We start from the raw sequence: 26337 nt of genomic DNA on the forward strand, positions 1-26337 counted from the left end.
CAGAGCAACCTGCGTACTAGGCAAGCACTCCAGCTCTGAGTCCTGTTCTCAGACTTGGCGCCTTCTTTTTATCAAAAGAACATTCTCTAGCGCAGCCCTCTGTGCCCAGGCTGGTTTATCAAAGCTAGACTTTCTCTGTGAAGAACATCTTAACTCAGTACCTGTTTACTAGTTGTTTTGGTCCATGTGTCCCCGGTGTCCCACAGTAGCGGGCCTCTGTACTTCCTGCTTCTCCTGGCCACCCAGAGCCTTGTCCTAAGGCACAGGAAGCTTTCTACTTCCCAGGCGCGCTGTCTGTTTTGCAGAAACACTCCACCATCTGCAACTGGCTTGGGGACTTCCAAAAATAGTCCCTCCCCCTGTACAGTGTAAGACACTGGAAAGCAGTCCCACGCTCTTCCTCGGATCTTCAAACTCGGGGGTTCTGGGACTTTCCCAGACAATGAAGCCTTAGCGATAGGTCCCTGTTTCTCATTTCCTTGAGATTCCAACCCCCCAGGTAGGTGTCAGGGAGGTGACACTTCCTTCCCACCTGCAGAGCTGTCAGGATTCCAGATGAGATGAAGCGCAGAGCTTTGGGATCCTGTTTGACCAGGGCTGTGAGTTACTAGTCCGAATCCGTGTGGAACAACAACCGGGGGATTCCCAGGTCTCACTAAACATTTCTCCGATCTTGATAATAATGCTTTCTATAGGGCCAGCAGATAAAACACAGGAAGAAAGCCTTAGAGTTCCTTAGTGACCCAGAGCCTGCAGTGACGGAAGGCTAAGGGGAGGGGAGGGGACAGCGATAGGCAGATGACACAGTGTTTTGGATAGCTAGGAATAGACTTTCTCAGGTCTATGACTATTTTCCAGATGGGGACTATTCGTTTATCAGTGACTTCATTGTTGGACTAAGTTAGGCCTACAAAATACTAATGGACGAAACAGAGTGGTTTGGTGGTCTCTGTCTGCACACGCTGGCTGTTGCTGACCTAAACTCTTCATCTGAGAACAGCTTTATATTTAGAAAAATAGTTCAGAGACCCCCCTCTCCCCATAAGTCCTGTGCCTGGTTTCTTCTCTTATATGTATTTTTTTATCCTAAGGACGGATCCCATGGTCTAGAGCTGTGGTTGTCAACCTTCCTAATGCTACACCCCTTTAATATGGTTCCTCATGTTGCGGTGACCCCCAGCCATAAAATTATTTCATTGCTACCTCACAGATGCAATTTTGCTACTGTTCTGAATCGTAACGGAAATAGCTGCTATGCAAGATGTCGGACGTGTGACCTGACGAGTGGTCGTGACGCCCACAGGTTGAGAACTGCTAAGCAAGAGCACAGGCTTGCGTGCTTTAATAATCGCAATACAGATTGGTTTGCATTTCATTATAAGACGGTGTGCTTGGGACTACATCTTGTGTGTCCTGCTAAGTCACAGCTGAGGTTGGGAACTGTCAGTCACTATGTTCCCAGCTATCAGTTGTACCCATAGGCAGCCAGCTGTACACAAGGACTTAAATGACTGTGGAATACAGAGACCCTTGGCATGGCAACTCTGGGTTTCTGTATGTCCTGGAGAGCCCCAAGACTGGGGACCCAGTTGCTGTGGAATGCTAAAGTGAAAATATTTTAGCAGTAGATGATTTTATAAAGGGCTGCCTCATCTCTGTGTTCCCATCCTGCAGCGTACTGCGATTTGTAGGAGAAACATGTGGCAGTGACTGAATGGACCGCTTCTTTCTCTTTTCTGACAGATTCGCTCAGCACAATGGGATGCAAAAACCTGCTCAGCCTGGGCCAGCAGATGCTGCGCCGGAAGGTGGTAGACTGCAGCCGGGAAGAGAGCCGACTGTCCCGCTGCCTCAATACCTATGACCTGGTAGCTCTTGGGGTGGGCAGCACCTTGGGCGCTGGCGTCTACGTCCTAGCCGGTGCCGTGGCCCGTGAAAATGCTGGCCCTGCCATTGTCATCTCCTTCCTGATCGCCGCTCTTGCCTCGGTGCTGGCCGGCCTGTGCTACGGCGAGTTTGGAGCCCGTGTCCCCAAAACTGGCTCAGCCTACCTCTACAGCTATGTGACAGTGGGGGAGCTCTGGGCCTTCATCACTGGCTGGAACCTGATTCTCTCCTACATCATCGGTAAGTCTTCTGGTCCTCTCCAGCCTGCAGGCTTTGTCCTCTGACCCATCTTTTTTTGTTTTTTAAATTTTAGTTATTTATTATATGTAAGTACACTGTAGCTGTCTTCAGACACATCTCAAGAGGGCTTCAGATCTCGTGACTGATGGTTGTGAGCCACCATGTGGTTGCTGGGATTTGAACTCAAGACCTTTGGAAGAGCAGTCAGTGCTCTTAACCGCTGAGCCATCTCACCAGCCCTCTCACCAATTTGTTAGGGACGCTCCGCTCTCTGCTCCCCAAAGACTGATTTAGTGTATCTTCGGGGGCCCTCTCCAGCGTAACCACTCTTGCCTCTCACTTTTAACAGGGATTAAGCTGCCTTTAAGAGTCCAAGACTAAAAGCAATTTGGGGAGGAGAGGGTTTATTTCATCTTACAGGTTCCACTCCACCAGGGAGGGAAGCCAGGGTAGGAACCTGGAGGCAGGGACTGAAACAGAGAACATGGCAGACCGCGTTTTTCTGGCTTTCAGAGCCTTCTTTCTTATGCAACCCAGGACAACCAACACAGGGCTGGCTGGTACTCACAGTCAGCCCAGCCCGCCCACATCAACCATGGATCAAGAAAATGCCCCCACAGCCTTGCCTACTGGTCATTATGGTGGAGCTGATCCTTTGGCTAAGTTCCCTCCTCTCAGATGGCTCCAACTTGGATGGAGTTGAGTTAGCCAGTGCGCGGCACCTGTGACAAAGGTCCAAGCCTGGCCAACTGTGACCATTCTTGTTAACTCAACAGATACATGGGTGTTAGGATACTTATAATTTTAAAAAGTACTTTTGTTTCTGTTAGTGTGTTCCCACCTTGACTTAGTTAGGGTCTGCTGCTGTGAACGGACACCATGGACAAGGCAACTCTTCTAAGGACCACATTTAGTTGGGGCTGGCTCACAAGTTCAGTCATCACGGTGGGAGCATGGCTGGGTCCAGGCAGGCATGGTGCAGGAAGAGCTGAGAGTTCTTCATCTTCATCTGAAGGCTGCTAGGAGAAGGCTGGCTTCCAGGCGGCTAGAATGTGTGTCTTAAAGCCCACACCCACAGTGACACACCTACTCCAACAATGACACACCTCCTAATAGTGCTACTCCCTAGGCTAAGCAGATACAAACCATCAGACACCTATCATTACAGTAAACTTATCATGATAGATAACACTTCAGAAAACACAGAAAAAGCACAAAGGGAGGAGAAACACCCAACTGGGTAACTAACAGAAATAGTATTTTCCGAATTTTGGGCTAGCCATTTTACTGGAGATGTGTGACATTGTCTGAAGAGTTAGGGATGTCCCGTCATTAACAGGGTTGGGTAGAGATGGGGATAGAACTCAGGGCTTTGCATATATGTCCTTCCGCTGAGTCATACTCACAACCCCTGAGGATTTAGAGTTTTAATCTTTTTATAACCCAAAATATCATAGTGGCTTTTTCCATGGTAATATTGCTACTATCACCACATACATAGGTTTAAAAATACAGGATAACTTACTGCATGTTGGGATCTTATCTGTTGTCTTCCTAAATAATTAACTTTGTGTAATTTATAGGTCAGAGCCACACTTTCTTCCCCCTGAAACTACTTGAGAGGCAGAATGTCTAGGTCAGAACTCCTGCCTGTTTTAAAAACCATTGTTCACTCCGGTTCTCCATCCCACCCAGCCTCTCTTCACATACTACACTGAGCACTAGTATTAAACAACCCATGAAATCTAAGCCCACTCCCACAAGGAAACCTGGACATGGTCCGTGGAGCTGCCTTCAGGGACCTCCTGGTCCTGTCAGCCTTACGCCTGCATCGGGGATGCCATAGCCCCCCACCCCAGGCTCTCAGGCAGAGACAGACACCAATGCTCAGGAGTCCGGTAGGCAGGCCGCTTCTCTCTCTTAGCTGCCATGGGGTCTGTGAGTCAGCAGAGCTTGTTCTGATGCTTCTAATGCAAAATTCATAACGATCTTTCTTTCCTGTTCAGCCTACAGACTTGTGACCACAGATGACTCACCGTACTGAAACTTCTCAGTGGGGATGTAGCTTTTGTAAATGGGCTGTTACGTTTCCAGCGGGTTTACCTAGGCGTAAAATACAGTGAGCTTGAATTGTTGGCTGCTGTTAGAGCAACAGAATAATAGTCTTTCCTGGAGTGCCGCGTGCCTGTGTGAGACGCAGGAAATCAATCTGGAAACCTACCCTCAGCCTTTGCCACTGAGGGAAAGAGAGTTTTTCAGTTTTAAACATATGTCTGTGTTGATGCAGCTTTTAAAGCCATGATGCTGAAATGGGAGCAGGGTGGTCTGGAAAGAGAGGCTGGGGTATCTAGCAGGGTGGGGTTTGGAACGTCACTGCAGCAAGCTGATGCATGCAGGGCAGGCAGGCTATTTGTCTCCATTAGGCGCGTGGCCTTTCTGGACAGAATTTCTAATAGCTAGATGAAAAATGAGGTGAAATGTCTAAGTTGTCTGGAAAATACTCGGCATGAGAGCAGATGATGAAATTGAATCCTTGTGTGGATCCCTCTGACGTTCTGTGGAGAATTCAGACCATAGTCACGGATGGGGCTGTCGGAAACGAAAGGAAAATGCCAGATGCAAATATTGGATCTCCAGTGTCGTTTTCTGACAAGCGGCACTGGAGAGGCAGCGGGTGTCTTCAGAACGAAAGGAGAAAGGGAGGGCGAGGGCGGCCAGTACTGTCAGCGGTTGGCGAACAGCCCCATCTTGTGTTCTGTGTGACTTGGGGACTTGGGACTGGTGCTTGGAGGTGAGGTGGGGCTTTCACTGTGGGGATGCCACGGCCTCTGGATTCAGGTACACAGTGGCGGGCGGGCTGATCAGGGCTTGGCCCTGAGATGGGGTTGCCAACAGCTCGTGGAAGAGTGGGACTTTCCAAGCAATGTTTCTCTATCGACCAGTTGGTTGCCCATCCCAGGAATGCGTTCTGAAGTCAGGGTCCTGACTTGTCATTTGAATGAAATCAAATGAGTAGATCTGACTAGAGGCGTCAGTTCATGAGGGCAGTTATTTATTTGTAAGTTTTTATTTGTGATAACACACAATACATGTGTGTCTATGTTCATGTGTGCTCATACATGTATGTTGTGTTTTAAGGGCACATCCGGTTGCTTCTGAAACATTAATAAATATTACATATTAATAAATACCTGGTAAGACAAAACATCAAAATGAATGGGGTGGTACACACCTGTCCTTGGAATGCAAAGGCAGGAGGATGGCCAGTTTGAGGCCAGGCCAGGCTGTATGGCCAAGACCCTGTCTCAGAAAAACCACACCTGCTTCCTCCCCACCCCCACCCCTGAAAATACAAAGGCAATTAAAATAGTCCAAAGTGCAGGCTATCTACCACAAGCTCAAATGCCCTAGCCCAGGAGCAGAGCAGAGCAGTCTCCTCCATGGTCACAGGCTGGGCTGACTTCTTGTTGAAGCTCTCCAGCATCAGTACAGAGGATTGAATCAAATGTCGCTAGACCCTGCAAAGATACAAATTCAAAGTGCAGTTTCTTCTGAATACTATTGCTAACACAGAGTTGGAAGATCTTAAGTTTCAATTAGTGGTCAAGATTTACTCTGCTATACCAGTGTAACACACACACACACACACACACACACACACACACACATTATAGATCTTGGTTGAGGATAAAGTGTGCTTCTTTCCAAGTTTTAGCAGCCTCAAGGAACTTGAACTTCACCCCATACACTGTGGAACCATGCCTTCTGTCCATAGTATAATAGCCTGTGGTTCAGCTGTGCCCGTGGTATTGCGTGGCTGCTATAACATCCCAGGAGCGGGGTGGGAAGCGTCCATTAGCCACCACTCTCTGGTTGTCACCATGTGCTTTGTGGCAGGTACTTCAAGTGTGGCAAGAGCCTGGAGTGCGACTTTTGACGAGCTATTAGGCAAACCCATTGGAGAGTTCTCCCGGCAACACATGGCCCTGAATGCTCCCGGGGTGCTGGCCCAAACTCCGGACATATTTGCTGTGATTATAATTATCATCTTAACAGGTAAAGCCCCATTTTGACAGAAACACTGTGTTGGGGGTATTGGGTAAAACTCCTGTTGGGGGTTTACATTGTTTCTTAGATTTATCTATCTGTTCGTTCAATTATTGGTAATTCTAGGGACGGAGCCCAGAGCCTCACCATGCCTGGCCAGTGCTTTTACTCCCGAGCAAACCCCAAGCCACTCTTGCTTCCTGGACTCTTTGGTGCCTCCCCCCCCCCCATTTCTTTGGTTTCTTTTGTAAATATATAGACAAGTTTATTTTCTTCCCGCCCCAATGGTTGCTTCAAGACCATCCCAGAGTTGGCTTGTGTAATAGCTGCTGAGGTCTGTGCTGTTTGGTGAAAAGAAAGCGTCTCAGACGTCAGGATATCTCGGTGTTCTTGGCGTGAGGTTTTTGTAGCACTGAATGCCCTTTGTCCTTTTGATTCAGTGGATGGCAATAGAAGTTTGTCTGCCAGGAAATTGTGGCGCAGTGAGCCCCCCCTCTAGAAGAGGGGTGTCTGCCTGGGCTCCCTCGGGCATCTTGGGTGGTTTTACTTACCCTTTCACAGCCATGAAAGCATCCTTTCAAGACATAAGTAACAGAACTTGAAAAATCCCAAGTACTGCAGGACACAGTCAATGGTAGTTTCTCATTAGGGACATCGGTCTGTGTCCCTGATACTCAGGCAGGCATCTTTCTCCACAAAGCATTTTACCAGACACACATAAAGCTTCAACACAGGTAGTTCTCCTCAAACATTAGCAGTCAGAAAGTCCTGGATGAACTTTGAAAGCTGCACACCCCTACTTCTGTGCAACTGAAGTCATCCCGCTGGGACCACGCTTGGTATTATTTTTTGGTCCTGCTAGCAGAAACCTGTATCAGGAAATAAGTTTGTACAGCTGTGGTTAGATTTTTATTCTCATGTGTGTGTGTGTGTGTGTGTGTGTGCGCGCGTGCGCGCGCATGCATGCAACTTGTATGCGCATTATGTGGCAGAGGTACTTAAATCCCAAACTGTGTGGGAGTCCCCAGACTGGGAGGATGTGTTTTGGGGTTCCCATTCCCTGTCACGTGATCTGTTTTGTTTTTTGTTTTAATGTGAGTTTACAAGCTAGAACTAATCAAGCGTAGTTTTTTTTATATACATATTAAGTTTGAGGGGGTACCGTTTATACTAGCTTTTCCTAGAACACTAATAATTGTTCCTAACAACACGACCAATATCTCCACGTAAGCCTGCTTCATTCCCGCACCTGAAACCTCTCAGCCTTACCAAGAAACTGAGCTCCGCACTATGCCCTCAGAGAGAACCATCTCTTTTTAACTTCTTTGTAATGTCTTTCCCCTGCTTGGTGTCTGATTCAAGGCTCTGAGCAGCCTCAGCCAAGGGCTTGCACTTTGTGGAAGACTGACTGCCACAGTCTAGACTTCCACAGGCCTTCTTCAGTGCACCACGGTGATCCTTCTGATCCCCAGGAATCCAGGACGGGAGCCCCCCCCCCTCGGTCTGTGGTTGTCTTGATCTTTGCTCTAGAGCAACAGACATCTCAATCATGTTCCTCGAGGCGCCCAGAGAATTTTGGAAGGCACACACCCACCGAAGGTGGTTTCTGTCTCCCCTCTACCTTCTGCCCCCTGTCCTGGAATGAACTAAACTGGTATCTGGCTAACACTTCTACATGATTTGTGCCTTTCCTTAGGACTGTTAACTCTTGGTGTGAAAGAATCGGCCATGGTCAACAAGATCTTCACCTGTATTAACGTCCTGGTCCTGTGCTTCATAATGGTGTCGGGATTCGTGAAAGGCTCCATTGAAAACTGGCAGCTCACGGAAAAGGATTTCCTGAATAAATCCAGCCTACGCGAGGGTGGCTGTGAAATAAACAAGTGAGTTCATTTCGTGTCCCTTTGGCATGTGACAGTTCTCCGTGTTTGCTGTTGTAGCTCACAGGTAGGTATTGGGTAATGCAGTTTGGAGCTACCACATACCTTTAAATATTACATGTTACATATTACATTTAATATTACATATTAAATATTTTAATCTATTTTCTAGAGGTGCCTTGTTCTGCTTTTCTCCCCACAGTGAAGCACCTAAAGAGTTTTCTTTTTAAAATCTCATTGGTCAGTGTGTTTATTTTACCATGTAGACCTGGCCAGCCTCTCACTCATAGGGATCTACCGGCTTTTTCCTCCTCAGTGAGGGACTAAAGGTGTGCACCACCACATTCTCCTGCAGTGTCTTCAATGTGTTCTAATTACTCAGGAAACAAAAGCAAATCATTACGATATCATTTTAATCTTTTTGGTCGGATTTTCAGGTGAATCTTGGTGTCCTAGGACACACAATGCAGGTTGCCCGTGAGTCTGTCTTCATTAAGACTAACACTTGGACTGCTGTGACAAAGTGACCTTTGTAAGACCCTGTGGCTTTTTTTTTTAAGATTTATTTATTTATTTATTTATTTATTTATTTATTTATTCTCTGTTTATGAGTACAGGGTAGCTGTCTTCAGACACACCAGAAGAGGGCATCAGATCCCATTACAGATGGTTGTGAGCCACCATGTGGTTGCTGGGAATTGAACACAGGACCTTTGGAAGAGCAGTCAGTGCTCTTAACCACTGAGCCATCTCTCCAGTCCCCTACTGTGGTGGCTTTTTTATGGTGCTGGCTAGCCACTTTGTTTGTTTGTTTGTTTGTTTGTTTCTCGAGGCAGGGTTTCTCTGTGTAGTTCTGGCTGTCCTGGAACTCACTCTGTAGACCGGGCTGGCCTTGAACTCAGAAATCTGCCTGCCTCTGCCTCCCAAGTGCTGGTATTAAAGGCGTGCGCTGCCACCGACCGCCGCCACCACCACCACCACCACCACCACCACCACCACCACCGCCCAGCCAGCTGGCTACTTTGGAATCCCAGGTGTCTTCCTTTTGTTCTGTCCTGCCTGCTGACAACTTTTGTTGGCCTCTTGTCTGATTAGTGCTGGACTGGGTGTGGTGGCACACCCCAGTTTTTCCAGAGTAGGAAATAGAATAAATACAGGGTGTGCCCAGGGTGTCTGAAGATTGGTCTGGAGCACCTCTTCCACCACCATCCTGACTTGACCACGCCCCTCTACCTCCATCTTCATCCCTTTTACCAAAGCAGCCCCTCCAGTGAGCGTGGGACATGGGAAGTCCCACGCTGGGGTCTGGGCAATGCAGTTACCCAGACCACACTTGTCACTGGTGGCAGACCAGATGCCGCACCTGTCCTGTCACTACAATGGGAATGGGAAAATGTTGAAATAGATACCCAGAACTTCACTACTACTACATCCTAGAATTATCAGTTCAAATAAAAGCCTCATTTCCTTTCCTTAATTCTACTACGGAGAAACAAAGACTGGCTCATTCTCAAACCTTCTGGAGTTAGTTCTACTTATGCCAAATGGATTAGTCCCCGTGAACTTAAGGTGGAACGGATCCAACTCCCAGTCCATTTTGACGTTCCACAGTAGACGCTGGAAGGTCTCGAGAGCACGTTTCACTGGCTGCCATTCACAGGCACGAGTGAAACACAGAGGCCTCTCTTGTTTCCTGGTGGTCAGCTGAGATTTAATTTCATTACTGCAGATTGCCTGGGCCAGCGACAGTAATTCCCCAGTCATCCCCGCCCTGGCCGCCTTCAGGGGTGGTTTATACAGCACTGGTCTCCTTGATGAGGTGACATGTGTTGCCTAGGCAGGGCCTTTAAGTCCATCTGAAGACCAGAGACACTTCTGCTGGGCCACAGGGGAATCTGCCACTTTAGGAGCAAAGTCCTGCCAGCCTGGAGCCCAGCCAGCTCTGTCGTTTTATTCGAGTCTATAAATCACCTTGTTTTATTTATCAGCTTTCCTTTTTCTAGCTATAGGTTTCTATTTCTCCCCGTAGCCCTGCGTACATATGCGTGATGTTGCTTGTCCCTCAGTGACGAGCCCGCACTACCTCACCCCATCACGAGGAGAGCCTCTGATGATCGTGCCGTGGAAGGTGTCCTAATTATTTCTCTGTGACTCTGGTAAAACACTGACTAAAGCAACCCAGAGAGGAAAGGATTTGCTTGGTTTATACTTCCAGGTCAGAGTTCATCATTGATGGAGTCAGGGCAGGAACCTGGAGCCTGGCAGCACATGTGGGGGAGGGGGGTCTGAGGAGAAGTGCGACCCCGTCTCTGTGGACTGGTTTATCCTGCTCTTGGGTTTTGCACCCCGATTCCATCGGTTGGAGAGTGAGAAGAGGCCCTTCCCACCTGTGTCCTGTGTCGCCCTCAGACTCCTTCTTCTCCCTACCATTCTCTTAAATAAAAAAAAACAAAAAACAAAAAAACCCTCTGGAAGGGGTGCATGCCATTCAGGGCCCTGGAGCTGAGGCGTGCCACCCACCAAGTATCCTCACTGGAAGACTAGGGACAATGTCCAGAGAGACCAAAGCGCTGTCCTTCTCTTCAGAGCAGTGCTGTCCCCCAAAATGAAACTATGCAGCAGGTGTTCTGATCTTCGCTGTTTTGTCTTTGTTTCTCCTAGTGACACAAACGTGAAACACGGCGAGGGAGGGTTCATGCCCTTTGGATTCTCCGGTGTCCTGTCAGGGGCAGCGACCTGCTTTTATGCCTTCGTGGGCTTTGACTGCATCGCCACCACAGGTCTGTGGGCGCCCACACCCGTGGGGCCCTGCTCCTTTGCAGCCACCGTCAGTAATGCCTTTTCTGCCTTGGCACATGCCACTTGCCAGCTCTGGTCCCATGGGAGTAGCTGAGAGATCTGTCACTTCCTGCTGATCACATCTCACCTCCCCACATCCCCTAGGAGCAGTGTCTGACAGGAAATTACATCATTAACATAACGGGGGCTCTGTCGCTAGCTGACTGGGGCAAGGACAGCGCGGCTGTAGCCTGATTTTATATCTGCATGCGCAGGCCTTTATGAGAACCACAGCCGGGCAGGTTGGGTAGGTCAGGCTCCCTTAAGCCTTTCAGCTTTTCTCAGCCAAAGGAAACAAGCCTCTCCCTTAGCTGAACCACCACAGGAAGGTCGGGAACACCCTCCTGGGCTGTGGTTGTGTGATGGGTGTCACCGAGGGCCCTGCTCTGTCACGGGAGGGCAGACGAACCCGGTTCCTGCGGGGTGAACCCCGTGGGGCGTGTGCTTTAGCGTGATCGGGCAGAGGATGCGATGCTTTCTGTCTTTCCCTCATTGGCTGACACCCTGCTGCTTCTAGGGGAAGAAGTCAAGAACCCCCAGAAGGCCATTCCTGTGGGCATCGTGGCGTCCCTCCTCATTTGCTTCATAGCATACTTTGGCGTGTCTGCCGCTCTCACGCTCATGATGCCTTACTTCTGCCTGGACGTTGACAGCCCGCTGCCTGGCGCCTTCAAGTACCGGGGCTGGGAAGAAGCTAAGTATGCAGTGGCTATCGGCTCCCTCTGTGCACTTTCCACGAGGTGAGATCAGCTTCCGGGAGCACTCCGTCCCAGGCACCCCAACACCAATGGGGTGTCTGATTGTGTTTTAGCCCAGTGGAATGTTCTACAACTGTGTTGTGTTCCCTTTTATACATGGGGAGCTACACTCTGAGACCTCCACTCCAAACAAACCGTATATACACAGTATTTCCTTTTTACACACACACACACACACACACACACACACACACACACACGCACACACAGAGACACTTATGATAAAGTTTAATATATATAACATTGGCACAGTAACATTGACACCAATAACTAAGGGTACAGTGGAGGCACTATTATGCACTGACATTCTAACGATTTATTTATTTTTTTTTGGTTTTTTTTTTTTTTTTTGGTTTTTTTTTTTTTTTTTTTTTTTTTTTTTTTTTTTGAGACAGGGTTTCTCTGTGTAGCCCTGGCTGTCCTGGAACTCACTCTGTAGACCAGGCTGGCCTCGAACTCAGAAATCCGCCTGCCTCTGCCTCCCAGAGTGCTGGGATTACAGGCGTGCGCCACCACCACCTGGCCGATTTATTTATTTATTCTATGTTTACAAGTGCTCTATATATGTGTGCACCTGCATGCCAGAAGAGGACATCAGATCCCATCACAGATGCTTGTGAGCCACCATGTGGTCACTGGGATTTGAACTCAGGACCTCTGGAAGAGCAGCCAGTGCTCTTAACCGCTGAGCCATCTCTCCAGCCCATGTACTGACATTTTAAAAAGTAGAATGACCAATTGCTTATTTCTGGAATTTTTCCATCTAATATTTTCATACTGTAGTTGACACGGGTTACGAACTACAGAATGTGAAAGTAGGTAAGGGAAAACCGCCACAATTTTGTGAAGAATTGGAGCCAGTGTCTGTACATGATACTTGGCAAAGAAATGGTTTTCTGCTCCTGACTTTGGTCTCTGAACCAGACCCCCCTCTTTGACCACTGTATTTCGGCCTTTGGTTTGGCAGTAAGGAGCTCTTTGGCATAAAGGAGTGGGTGCCTTTGAATGAGATACATACTCCACACATAACACACCTCACACATACACACACACCCTGTGCGCTTCCCCGACAGCTTGTGTAAGCAGGAAACTGTTTGCTAATGATCAGCCTCAGCTAGGAATATTTGCAGACACAAAAAAAATCTCCCTTAGGGAGGTTGCTCCAGGATCGCATCTCTCCTATGTCAGGGGCCCCTGCTCTTACCGTTGGCCTTACCCCTGTAATGTTGACTTTGTGAAGTGCTGAGCCCTGTAGCCCCCGGGTGCCAGGCAGTACGGAGGGGAGTTGATCTTGATGAGAGCAGGCACCCCTCCTGGGTGACGGCCACACGTGGGTCGTCTGAGACCTTGTTTGCCAGTGACCTTGTTTTTGTGTGTTTTGCCTTTCTCTCACCCAGCCTGCTAGGCTCCATGTTTCCCATGCCCCGAGTTATCTATGCCATGGCTGAAGATGGACTACTGTTTAAATTTTTGGCCAAAATCAACGCTAGGACCAAAACACCAGTAATCGCTACTGTGACCTCGGGCGCCATTGCCGGTAAGTGTTGTAACTCATTTCCCGTGAACAACTAAACCAGCATTTCGAGGGAGTGCGTCTTGAATTTTACTGTCCCGTGAACTGTGAAAATCTGCAACTCCCGCCCGTTACAGCTTTTCAATCTGCTGCTTTCCACATTCAGAACTGGGCTCGTTAAAAGATAACTTTAATTTTTTAAAAAAGAAGTATGTGTGTGGGTGTTTGGCCCTGCATGTATGTGTGTGCACCGAGTGTGTGCCTGGTACCTACGAGGTCAGAGAGGGATCCGGGATTCCCAAAACTAGAGTTACAGATGGTCATGAGCCAACACACAGCTCTTGGTAACTGAGCTCGAGTCCCCTACAAGAGCACCAACACTCTTAACTGCTGAGCTATCTCTCCAGTTCTAGATACCTATGCTTTGGTAGAAAAAAAGACAAAGAAACCAGATTACAGAGGATAAGATGAATTATTCATAGAGTTTGACTCTTACTGTCATTTTCATGGGTAGGACACACACACATACACACACACACACACACACACACACACACACCTATCCCCTATCCCTTCAGGGCCGCCCACCATCCCTGCCCATTGAAGGTTTCCTGGTGTAGAATTTGGTAGGCTGACATCTTACATAATCTGAGCCAAGGGGACTTTCGGGTAATCACCTGCAAGTCCAATATTCATGTATCTTAGCTCATAGAGTCCCTGGAAAAATGAATGTCTCTCAGTCAGTTGGAAACAAAACAAAACACATGTTCCGTCTCTTTCCAAGGGTCATATTTAGGTGTTCTTGTTTGCCCTCAAACAGTGGTAGACCCAGAGTGAAGGAAGTTTTTTTGTTTGTTTGTTTGTTTTGTTTGTTTGTTTTTGTTTTTTTATGCGTTCATGGTCATCTCTGAGAGGGCAGCTGTGCTAGATGAACTTGGTAAACTAAAGGATCATATAACGGTACCGGAGACCTGAGGGGAGGCGGGGGGGGGGGGGGTGCACACTGCTGTTTGTTTAGTGGCCTGTTATTTCTTCCCTTCACGACTGAGGTTAGAGCCCATTGTCCAGCTGGAGAAATAGAGGCCTGGAGAGTCCCAGGGTCACACCCAGGGAGGCGGGGCCGTTCTTGATCCATTAGTGTTCCTGCCAGAGGCAGTTCCTTGCAGGATCCAACTAGCACCAGGGTTCTCGTTTGATCCATTGGAACACACAGTACCATGCAACTTGTATCTTGGGGATGTCTTGTATGGCTACTAGTAAGAAGATGGGCCATCTTGAATGAACAAATTATTCACTAGTTGTATTAATATTTTTGCTTTATGAAAGTGTTTTGGTTTTGTGACTATTATATTAAAAGAAAAGAAAACAAGTTTCAAATTATATAGCAATATTTCTGCCTGTAATTAATGATTATAGCCGTGAGGTTACAATATAACCAGTAGTATTGAGCCACTGAGCAATTTGTTCAGTATTTCCATATAATTAGATTTAATTCCCTTCCCGTGCTCACAAAAGGAGGTTAAATCCTAATCTTTCAAGTGTCTATAAAGTACATGCCACTCGCCAAACCAAGTATTTGGTTTATTTTCCCCCTTTGGGGGGATTACTAGTTGGTATGCTAAGATCATTTCCATGGAAGCAGTTTGTCTGGGTTTCTCTGTGAGCAGGGACGGAGGCTGGCCTGGTGTGTGCAGTTAGTATGTGTTCCGATTATCTGGAAGGCCTTCGCTGCTCTCTAACCGTATTATTTATCATCAATTTAAATCTGTTTGGCTTGCATTGATCTGGTGGGGCTGCAGAGATGTTTGTGGACAGTCTTTTGATCATGCTTTAATTTGTATTGATTTGCATGTGATTTGAAAATATCCCAGAGTAGATCTTGCCAAATTATTTTTTAAGTGATCAAGTTGGTATTACACTGACATAAGTAGACAGCACAGGTAATTTTTAAACAAACACATGTTTATCGTACCACCAGGGATCGAACCTAGATCTTGCATATAGTAAGCCAGTGCTCCGCCACTGACCTGGACCTCCCAAGCATGTGTGTTCAATTCTTCTAAAGCCCAAAACTGGGTGGCTGGTTGGGGAGGTTGGTTTGGTAATAGGGATGTCACCATTTAGGAATAACTTTGAACTTTTCCTATGTGAGGAACAACCTTTCCCTACTTACCTGTCTAGAGTAGGAGCCCGGTGCATCTTCCCAGAGCAGCAGGGTCTCCCCATCACTGTTATCTCTAGATAGAGGTGTCATTAGACCATACTTTAGGAGTCCAGACTCCACGGCCCGCCTGCCTCAAGGCTGAGTACCTGGAACTTAGTGACTGGCACACTCTCGATCAGTGCTGCCTGGCTGGATGAATGCAGGTGGGTGGAGGAGGGATTGGGTGGGTGGAGGAGGGATGGGTGGGTGGAGGAGGGATGAATGGTGGATGGAGGAGAGATGGATAGGTAGATGAGGGATGAATGATGGGTGGAGGAGGGATAGGCAGGTGGAGGAGGGATGGGTGGGTGGAGGAGGGATGAATGGTGGGTGGAGGAGGGATGAATGGTGGGTGGAGGAGGGATAAATGGTGGATGGAGGAGGGATGGGTAGGTGGAAGATTGGATGGAGGATGACAGAGACGGATGTGTGAGCAGATGGACAGATGGAGGAAAGGCGGATGGATGGGTGGTCAGATGGCCGATGGAACGCAGATGGGTGAACATGGATAGATATAGACAGAGGAAGATGAAGTGGGTCAACAGATGGGTGCATGGATATGGCTGTCTATGCGCCGCCGCCGCCGCCACCACCACCACCACGTGACAGAAGTCACAGTGGGGTCAGAGTTACAAGAATCTGATCCCAGCTCTGCCATTCTCTAGCTGTATAGCCATAGCTGAACTTGCTAACTTACAGCGTTCATCTGTAGTGTTGGCTTACACACACACACACACACACACACACACACACACAAAGGCATTCTATACAACCTTGAGCCCGTCTTCAGTTGAGCAATGCCTCTCATGGGCAAGCTGAGTAAGGGCGGGTCTGGGAGTGCCTGATTACAGCTGAGTGTCGGTCCGAGGGCCACTCACAACCCCGATGTCTGTCTTCTCCCCAGCTGTGATGGCCTTTCTCTTTGAGCTGAAGGACCTGGTGGACCTCATGTCCATTGGCACTCTCCTGGCGTACTCTTTGGTGGCTGCCTGTGTTTTGGTCTTACGGTATGTATGGCTTCCCTGAGTTCTATGACAGATGGGGAACAGACACTTGGGGCTGTTTTGGGGCCATACTGGCTGAATTGGAGGATGCTGAGTAGAAGGTGGGACATGGTCCGTGGTACACCCCAGCATCTCCCCTAATCCCCATGCCCTCCTCCAGTTCTTCTATCATATTTTTCTGGCTAAATGTCCTCAGCATCATCAATGGTCTGAGTCTGGGATCAGAAACTTAGAAGGCTTAGGGCAGTGACTTCAATTGGCCCAATTGTTGGGGTAGATGACTCCCAAGACTGCACCAGAAGAACCTAAGATCTCTGAAGCCAGGTCAGTCAGTACAGTGCTTCTGTAGACTAGTTATACTGTCGCTTCTGAGAGAGTCATCATGACATGGTGTCTGTCTATACAGCTCTCAGGGACACTGGATTCTAATTGTTCTTCTTCTGACGACAATAGCATGAAAGTGTCTTTAGGGTGACAGAAGCTTGGTGCCCTGGTGTCTTACCCATGCAGAGCCGTCCCAAAGCACATGCCTGAACTCCATCTTTGTGTGGACATGGAGGAGCAGTCGTCTGCTCTAGGGTTGGCCTGAGGTGGCATTTGTCCTGAGAACACGCATTCACAGTGACTGTCACACAGCCATTGCTTTGTTTCCTCCTTCAGGTGTTTCTTTCTCCTTAGAAGACAAATAGCTTCTTTTTTTTTTTTTTGTTTTTGTTTTTTGGATTTTTTTTTTCCCCCTGAGACAGGGTTTCTCTATATAGCCCTGGCTGTCCTTGAACTCACTCTGTAGACCAGGCTGGCCTTGAACTCAGAAATCCGCCTGCCTCTGCCTCCTAAGTGCTGGAATTACAGGCGTGCGCCACCACCGCCTGGCAAATAACTTCATTTTTAATTTCCATAAAACCTGGGCTGATCCCTGCTAGTGACTGAAGATTCAGCCTAAACTAGTTCATGGACGTCTGTTCAGTTCTAGAGGCTCAACCCTAACGTGTTCTTTGAGATTCATCTACTTTCCTCTTCTTTTTTTTAAAAATTTTTTTAAAAAAGATTTATTTATTATATGTAAGTACACTGTAGCTGTCTTCAGAAGCTCCAGAAGAGGGAGTCAGATCTTGTTACAGATGGTTGTGAACCACTATGTGGTTGCTGGGATTTGAACTCAGGACCCTTAGAAGAGCAGTCGGTGCTCTAAACCGCTGAGCCATCTCTCCAGCCCTTTTTTTAAAAAATAAATATTTATTTTATGTTTATGAGTACAGTATAGCTGTCTTCAGACACACTAATGCCCAAGAGGGCATTGGGTCCTATTACAGATGATTGTGAGCCACCGTGTGGTTGCTGGGAATTGAACTCAGGACCTCTGGAAGAGCAGTCAGTGCTCTTAACCTCTGAGCTATCTCTCTAGCCCCCACCTACTTCCTTAATTGGCCAAATTACAATGCATATGCGAGTCTTCGGGAAGAACAGTTAACTAGCTTGCTACACTTGATACATACACTTCTTGTGCTTGGACTTGATCATCTTCAACACGATCCAAAAGGTACTCTGCTTTCCAGAGCTGTTGAGGACAGTCTGGTTGGGAAGGAAGTGCCCTCACGTGAATGCATGCTTCATCTGCAGACAGCCTGGGTCACTCTTCGGCTCAGTTCTTCACCCAGCTCTGTCATTCCTCACTCCCAGGCACTTAAGAGTTTTAGAATAACTTTATCTAATTAGGGCGTGCAGACAGAGCTTACCCATCCTCCAGCCTGTAGCCTTCTGCAGCAAGTGGAACCCTAGTGCTACTGATAAGCATTGTCCTCACTTTGAGTTCTCGACCACAATGGTTTGGTGAGGAGTGTCCTAACAGTGTCACGTCCAAGGACCAACTGCTACTTCCCGATCAAGAGAACCTCTCGGGGGCATTTCACTGGATCGATTCTCGGAGGTTTCCCATCGTTCTACCCAAAGTGAGGACACCAAGGTTGAGGATTAGCCCAAACTAGGAAGGACTCGGTCTGTCCTTCATTCTTGTATTGCTAGAGACTGCGCCATTCTACCGGTTTATGTCAAAGGCACTTTACCGTTGAATGCTCACTGAGAACCCAGACTGATGTGTGTGTGTCCTTTCTTAACAAAAGCAGACAACAGTACTCATGTCTTTACAGGTATCAGCCAGAGCAGCCTAATCTGGTATACCAGATGGCCAGAACCACCGAAGAGCTAGATCAAGTAGACCAGAACGAGCTGGTCAGTGCCAGTGAGTCCCAGACAGGCTTTTTGCCGGTAGCTGAGAAGTTTTCTCTGAAAACCATACTCTCGCCCAAGAACATGGAGCCGTCCAAATTCTCAGGGCTAATTGTGAACATTTCAGCCGGCCTCCTAGGTAAGAGCTCCCGGTTTCCTGGGAAGGGGTTTGGAGTCTGCCTCTGTGGTGCTGTGTGGCTTCTGGTCCGCAGGGCCAAGAGTAGGGTAGGGATGGGGGAATTGGTGGGAAAGATGAGTGGTTTGGTACCCAGCTAAGACCCAGCTAAGTTTCATTCTCACGGAACTCATGATACAGACTCAGTCTCCTTTTGGAGGATTTGAAGAGGTGTGTGTGTGTGTGTGTGTGTGTGTGTCTATAGACTTTCCCCAATTCTAATTCGTTTCCTCTCTCACAGCTGCTCTTATCATCACTGTGTGCATTGTGGCCGTGCTCGGAAGAGAGGCTCTGGCCGAAGGGACGCTGTGGGCAGTCTTTGTGATGACAGGGTCAGTCCTCCTCTGCATGCTGGTGACAGGCGTCATCTGGAGGCAACCCGAGAGCAAGACCAAGCTCTCGTTTAAGGTGAGCAGCTCGGCAGCCTGTAGGAAACATACCAACGGGTCACAAGCGTGCTTTTTCTGCCGGGAAGCCAAACCTTTGTGGCCCAGTCAGACCTGGGAGTTTGGGCAGGGGGGCGGTCTTGCCAGTTCACCTCAGGGACCCTCAGAGCACAAAATGTCTTGTTAAGCCAGGTCCTGTCTCTAGAAGGAGGAGCCCCTGGGTCTCCCCAGTCCTCAGTTAGTAGGGCACACCTTGTTTCTTGTCAAATATCTTGATGAATTGCCTAGCATTGGTGACCAAGGCATCGGCAGTTTAATAATATTAATAATAGTAATAATAACAACCACCTTGGGGATGAGATGGATATCCCTCTTCTAGTTTCTCTATGAGGACTGTTTGTGCAGCAGTGTTTGCAGTGGGCTGCTGCGTTTGCACCGCCTGTCAGGTCTGATGCTACCTCGTGTCTCTGCAGGTCCCCTTTGTCCCCGTACTTCCCGTCTTGAGCATCTTCGTGAACATCTATCTCATGATGCAGCTGGACCAGGGCACATGGGTCCGGTTTGCAGTGTGGATGCTGATAGGTATGTGATAGTGTGTGTTTCGCGGAACGACCCGCGTACTGTATCCCAGCTTCTCTCTAAGGCCGCGTGTTTTCCCCTTCTGCTTCCTGACCGGCTAGCTACTGTTACAGAACCTGCCTCCTTTCATCCGTAGATAACGCAAAGGAACATGAGCAGTCCGTAGCTGGCTCTAAAACTCCTGATGTGTTGTGGAGCCTCCTTCCCATTTAGATACTTTTCATGGGGCTGTTGCCCAAGATAGTTCTCTCTCCAGGCTTATCTTGAAGTTAAAAAAGTGTGAGGTAGGTGAGATAGTTATTATTAAAGCACCAGTTACTCTAGAGAGGAAGTCTAGGTCGCACCTACCTGGCCAGTACCTGGGCTGTCTGGGCTCTTCCGAGTAACTCTGCCAGCAGGACAACACGTGTGTGGGAGGTGTTGGGAAGCTGTTGGCGGAACGACAGCTCTCTTGTTCCTGATACAAGACAGTCAGGGCTTGAGGCAACTGGGGGATTGGGTACAGTTCAGTCCAGGGTTGTCTGCTTGGGTGCGGGCCAGCCCTCACTAGGGCTGATGTTGTCTCTCCCTGCCACCAGCGTGCCACCCTGTCCCCAACCTCCACCCCACCTTGGGGCTGTAGACGCTGGTTTCAGTCCTTCTGATGTCTGCGTCATTCTCCGATGGCCTAGGAGACGAGCCCTGGGACCCTGGGACCTCATGAGAAACACCTTGCATTATCTCTTTGTACGTTCCAGGGACTGGTCCTCATTTGGCTTTAAAATCTAGAGAGGTGCCCCCAACTCACTGTGACCCATTTCGTGGTGGTGGAGGTATGGGGTCTTCTCCTAAACACGCCCCCCCCCCTTGGGCAGCTGAGCATCCCTGTGTAGGTTGCCCAGGTGTCCCCGAGCCGTGTGCTCACCAAGGGAGAGACCCTTGGGAGTCCGTCATTTGAAGCATCACTGCAGATGTCCAGAGAGCCCTGGACGCTGGGTCAATACTGCGCATGGCCCTTCTGGTCGACAATCTTGTTCAGTCTAGTGGGTTACTTAGGAAAAAAAAAAACAGCTACTAAGCCAGTCAGGACAGAGTACCTGCTGTAAGTCCCAACCTGGGAAGGAACAGTGTCTCTCTCTGGTACTCTGATGCCACCTAGTGGTGGACAACAGCTCAGCATCTTCTGTGACTTTCCACTCAGCCTGCTGCTCAGGGAGGCCCCTGGGCAACCACCCAGGGTGTACAGGTGCTTCCACAGTGGAAGCAGGACGCATCTGGGGCCTGTGTTGCCTCTCCGGGTGTTGAAGTCTGCCTGGGCCGCCGCCCCCTGTGGGTCTGGCAGCCCTGCCTGCTCTCCTTACCCTTCTGTTCCCTTTTCCCCCCCGTAGGCTTCACCATCTACTTCGGTTATGGGGTCTGGCACAGTGAAGAAGCGACCCTGGCTGCTGGCCAGGCAAAGACTCCTGATAGCAACTTAGACCAGTGTAAATGACGTGCAGCCCCACCCACCAGGGTGACAGCGGTTGACGGGCGCCTGTAGAGGCCTGGGACCCTCACAATCTCTCCACTCATGCCTCAGGAGCAGCTCACACCCCCCCAATGTCACCAAAGCTGGTTTGCAGCCTCAGCCGCCGCCGCTGACATGGCCTGGTCAGACAGCCCTGCAGCCAGCTGGCGAGATCCTGGTCACTTCTGGACAGTTCTCATCTCCCTCTGAGCAAAGAAAGAAGCCCTTCTCCCCGCCAGCTGACAGCTGGCCACTTTGCTGCTGCGACCCCAGCAGAAGGGAGGCCCCCTTCTCCTCTTACTCGGGAAGCAGGCCTCCCTCCCTGGGGGCCACCCTGCTCATGTCTACACTCCATGTTAGTGAGCATCTCCCTGTCAGCCCAGGACAGCCTCCTGACCACAAGATACAAGGCTATCCCAGTGAGGAAGCAGGTCCCCCAGCAGTACTACCCAACAGCCGATCAACTACAGAATACCTAGAGAGGAGGAAGAAGCCCGCATCTTACTGCTTTCAGGCTGGGGTAGTGGGATGGCGCCCCAGTCTACAGAGAGGCTTCTGTGCAGACCCCCCCCCCCCCCCCCCGCACGGTGTGAGCCGTTCATCTCGAGCACAGAAGATGGGAGATCCCTGGAGTGACCAATAGCATCAAGATGGGACGGCCAGCTCTGGTCACATCGACGAGGGTGACGTTCTCTAGTCTTATTCCTAGCAGGTCTGGATTGGCTTTTTCTGTTGCTCTTGGCACTTTGTCCTGAGTCACTGGAACACGGAGGCTGTATCAGTAGGGTCATGTCACTCTCTCGGGTCTTCCAAGCTTCTTCAGACAGGTGGCACTTGATTGGGGGGGGGGGGTGGCGTTTCTCCAGCTACTGACACAATCTGTGTGGCCTCTCACATCTAAGGGGTGCCGCGGAGTCCTCCCGTTGCCTGCTGTGAATCACTCCACTGGATTAACTTGGGGCTTAATGCTACCTTGGAAGATAGCCAAATAATTACCGAGTGCCATATCAGCTTGTGGTTCAAGATGTGTGGCCTGCACAGGAGATGACTTGGGGTCCTTTCTATTGCTATTCCTTTGCATGCTGCTGGTGAGATTTCCACCCTGGCTTGGACCTTATTCCCCCAGTAGGCCTTCATTTCCCCTCCCCCAGGCTCCTTATCTCTCTGGGTGAGGCCTCAGGGCCTACATCTCTTCACTTAGTAGACAGAAACTATGTGAGAGTCCTGGTGGATCCTCTGAACCAGCAGCCTTCCCCCCCCCCCCATCCTCCACCCTCCCATGTCAGGGTGGGGGAAAGCTAGTGTCTTAAGCCTAATGCTAATGCTGTTTTTAAAGCCTAGCTTTCTTTCCTGTCTGGCCTTTGACCCAAGTCTGGTGGAAACAGGCTGGGTAAACTGATGGCCCTGTCTTCCCCTCTGCTCTGGAAGGTTCTTAGGAATGGCAAGAGTTAGTGGCGCTGGACTGGTGGGTGGCCTAGAGGTAGCGCACTTGCCTAGCCCAGGCAGGGCCTCAGGCTCCACCCCCAGCACTATGGAATACTAGGGAAATCAGAGAAACCGTTGCCTGGTTGCTGGGCCAGCCAGTGGAGGGCAGCTGACCCACAAGAGCCAGGCCCTGACCACCGACCAACCAGCCAGGCCCTTTGTCTCATAGGCTGCCTGAGAAAAACCTCAAAGGGAGTATTATAAGACCCTAAATGTTGAGTTTCTAAAGGTATTTAAAGTTATGTAGATTGGTGCTGTAAAATATTTTGATAAATATTAACTTATTTTGTTCGGGTCTTGATTACCTGTTGTCTTCTTAGGGCCTGTTAAATATCTGTCTGGGTTTTTTTTTTTTTTTTCCCTTCCTTGTGACTGACATAGACAAAGAGAGAAAGAGTGCCCTGTGAAGTGTTGGGAGGATTTTTTTTTTTTTTTTTTTTTTTTTTTTTTGAGACAAGGTTTCACTCTATAGCTGGTCTGGAACAGGATTTTGTTGCCTGGTCTAGCCTCTGCCTCAGGCTCCGGAGTCATAGGTGTGAACCACCACTCCTCCTGCTGAACTGTCTGTCTCCTTGCTTTGGGATGAGACCTTCCTGTCTCAGGCAGCCTGACCATGTGTTTACAGTTGACATTTCAGCCAGCAGCTCGTGTCCCACCAAGAGCAAAGTTGTGCATCTAGGGGTTCGATCTGCCACCCTCTCTCCTGAGGATCACAAGCAGTGGCCTCTACAGAGATCTGCTCAGTATGCTTCTCTGTGAGACACAGGAGCAAACACAGGCTCTGGCTGGGTGTGGGGGGCAGGGGGGTGGCATCCTGTACCCTCTTTCTAGTCAGGAAAAGATACTTGAGGGTGATCTGCCTAGTTAGTTGATTGGCCACTGAGCTTTTGTTAAGAGTAGACAGTTGCCAGGAAAGCTTTTTGGGGGGTGCATGTAGTCAGGCCTGGCGTGAGCCTCTGATACGCTTTTTTATTACACCCCCAGTTCCTTCTCCTGAAGGGAAAACACAAGCCCCAAACAACACACATACACACACATCCCTCCAAACCAACAGTGCGTAGTGTCACGTCTCCTAGCCTTCTGCCCAAAGACGAGTCCCATTGGGTTTCAAAGTGAGGCCATTATTTCCTACCTGGTTGGGACATATTCCCATGCCTTGTTTATCTTCAGCTAGAGTATTCACATCGGAAAGAACCATTTTCCCAGGAGCGTGTACCCTTCCTGTCTTGGGGGTCTATATTTGTGAAGAAGCCATTACCCAGGGAGCTGTGCTTGGGGATGGGGTACAAGATGTCTCCACCTTTCAGAAGGTGGCCCCAATGGGGGTGGTGGTAGGTGGTGTCTATGGAGACATCAGTCAAATCCCATGTATATTCCTGGAAGCGTAGGTGCACACCTCTGCCCATCCCTATCCCTGCCCATCCCCTGCAGCCAGGCCTTTGTGGATTTACTTTGCAAACAAAGAAAAAGTAAGGGTCTGTCCCCTGGGCAGTTTCTGGAAGATTGCTGGGTTTACACAGTTCTCCCTTGCTCACAGTTTGCTTTTACAGTATGCAAATTCTGTCTGTTATCTGATATCTCCGTCTGACAGTCTGCCATCCAGTCCCCCACGCTGGTGACTTGGCTTGGACACCACATACCAACCACTTGCCTGAGACTTGGTGGCCAGAAGTGTCTGCAGGACCGTGGGGGGATATCAGGCTTTTCCACCTGCCCCTAGTGGCCAAGGGTTGGACATCCCCCCTACCCCCCCCCCCCACTCCTGAGCACACTCAGCACAGCCATTGTGTGCACAGCGCACACCACACACTGAAGGGAATACGTAACCCACTCCACCTGTCTACTGCCCTCTGCTCGAGTGCTTTGGGCTGGGGTCACCAGTGGCTGTGTTCCTGCCAGGCAGACATTCTGAATCGGACACCGTCTCCTCTGGCTAGGCACTCGCCCAACAATGAAGCTTAGAAACAGCAGTGTGAGAGCCGGGTTCCCTGGGATAAGCCTGGCCACGCCCACGGGCCCCCTGACTTCTGCTGAGGCCACTGCTGACCTGCAATAGAAACATGGCTGGCTTTTGCTGGGGGCCATCCTTTCTGACTTGAATATCTTATGTCCCCAGGAATACTTACTCCATTCTAATAAAAGCTTACTGTTTTGTTGGCACCTGAACCTTAAGGAATCTTAGTGGGGATCTAAGTGCCCATCTCTTGGGTTGTCGGTGGGTGATGGGAACAGGGATGTTTGGGTCCATGTATGGTTGGGCTAACGAAGGGAGTGGTCAGACAGAGGATACGTGATCCATGGAGCCGTTACAGAATTCAGAGTCAGCGCTGAATATGTGTTAGGCGCGGTTATTTTATATAATTCAAACCGTGTCTGTTTGCCTTCATCGTGAGAAGACTGTATGTAAGTTTCCTGGGGGAGAGCGAGCGGCCCATGTCTTTAGGCTTGTTTTGGTTTGTGAAATGCTTTTATTGACACAGTGGTGCAGGTGAAATGTGCTACACTCCAATGTGGTTAGAATGAAATTTTTAAGGCAAAACCCATCTCCCAGCTGGTTTTCGCCTCCCTTTCTCTAGCCCAATCTTTCTGTATCCGATGCTCCACTGAGCCGGGGGATATGGTGTGTGTGGCCAAGGGTCTTGGGTCATGGTGACCAAGGAGTCTTCCTGGACCATTCTGTTACATGTGCTGAATGGCTAGCTAAAAAGCCCGGGAGAGATGAAAGACCGTGTCCAAAAATGTTCTCAGGGCGCTGGCATGTCCAGCAGGGTCAGGAAGCTAGATTTAGGAAGATACATCATACAAACTAATTTATTGTCAAGTGTGTTAACTTTTGGTGTTCCTTGAAAAGCTTTTTTGAGTCTGGGACTTATTTCCCCATTTGAGAACTTATAATATAGCTTTGTATTTAAGATATTTACTGCTTTGTTTGTGCCTTGTAACTTCGGTGGGTTTAAGGATCACAGGATACTAACGAGGGCTGGTTTATTAGCAAACCTGAATGGTTGTGTGGTCTCTCCAGGACAATTTTTTTTTTTATTTCTACTGAACATGGAGCCATTATTAAAAGAGTTATGTGTGGTTTTTTCATTATGTAAATTGTATATATTTTTTTTGCCTGTTTGAGGTTCTATTTTTCTAATAGTCTTCTTACAGTTTCTTATAATGATGACATTAGATTAAGTCCGATACCAACTGTAAATCAAGCTGGTCTCTGCTGGATTCCCATGGATCAATTATATTTTGTTTTAAGGCCAAGTGAAGGTGCCCGTCCACCACCCTTTTGAAAAAAAAATGTGAAATTTATGTCTCCTTTCATTGCTGAATACATTGTACACTGGCTAGACCCCTCCCATACTTATGTGTTGTAAAAATCAAAGCTATTTTGTGGTACATTGTCTCATGCTTCTGCAGATGCTAATAAATCCTGTCTGGCTTCCATGCACACTGCGTGATCTCAGGTGGGCTAGCAGTTCCCGGGCGTGTCCATTTTCATTCTGAAGGGTAAAGGGTCCAGTTGGCATATTCAGCATCTGTCTGCTGCATCGGAGGCAGCTGGTGGCTTGATTTCTATGTTGTAGATTTTTCTAGAAGCCATTTGGGAAAGGCTTTAGGCCTGTACTTCTAGAT

At 48.9% G+C, this 26337-nt stretch overlaps 1 protein-coding gene across 2 annotated transcripts in view; it reads left to right on the forward strand.

The window, feature by feature from the left end:
* Positions 1 to 26152, forward strand: part of Slc7a1 (solute carrier family 7 member 1) — a 75710-nt gene extending 49558 nt beyond the window's left edge. For both annotated transcript variants that reach the window (XM_052167588.1, XM_052167589.1), the window contains exons 3-13: positions 1744 to 2127; positions 6025 to 6183; positions 7871 to 8057; positions 10716 to 10834; positions 11410 to 11632; positions 13048 to 13187; positions 16271 to 16373; positions 18518 to 18735; positions 19013 to 19179; positions 19631 to 19739; positions 21104 to 26152. In XM_052167588.1, the coding sequence (XP_052023548.1) occupies positions 1758 to 2127; positions 6025 to 6183; positions 7871 to 8057; positions 10716 to 10834; positions 11410 to 11632; positions 13048 to 13187; positions 16271 to 16373; positions 18518 to 18735; positions 19013 to 19179; positions 19631 to 19739; positions 21104 to 21207 (1899 nt within the window). In that variant the 5' untranslated portion in view covers positions 1744 to 1757 and the 3' untranslated portion in view covers positions 21208 to 26152. The remainder of the gene's footprint in view (positions 1 to 1743; positions 2128 to 6024; positions 6184 to 7870; positions 8058 to 10715; positions 10835 to 11409; positions 11633 to 13047; positions 13188 to 16270; positions 16374 to 18517; positions 18736 to 19012; positions 19180 to 19630; positions 19740 to 21103) is intronic.
* The last annotated feature ends 185 nt before the right edge of the window (positions 26153 to 26337 follow it).

Source organism: Apodemus sylvaticus, chromosome 22 (genome assembly GCF_947179515.1).
Source record: "Apodemus sylvaticus chromosome 22, mApoSyl1.1, whole genome shotgun sequence".
Lineage (NCBI taxonomy): Eukaryota > Metazoa > Chordata > Mammalia > Rodentia > Muridae > Apodemus > Apodemus sylvaticus.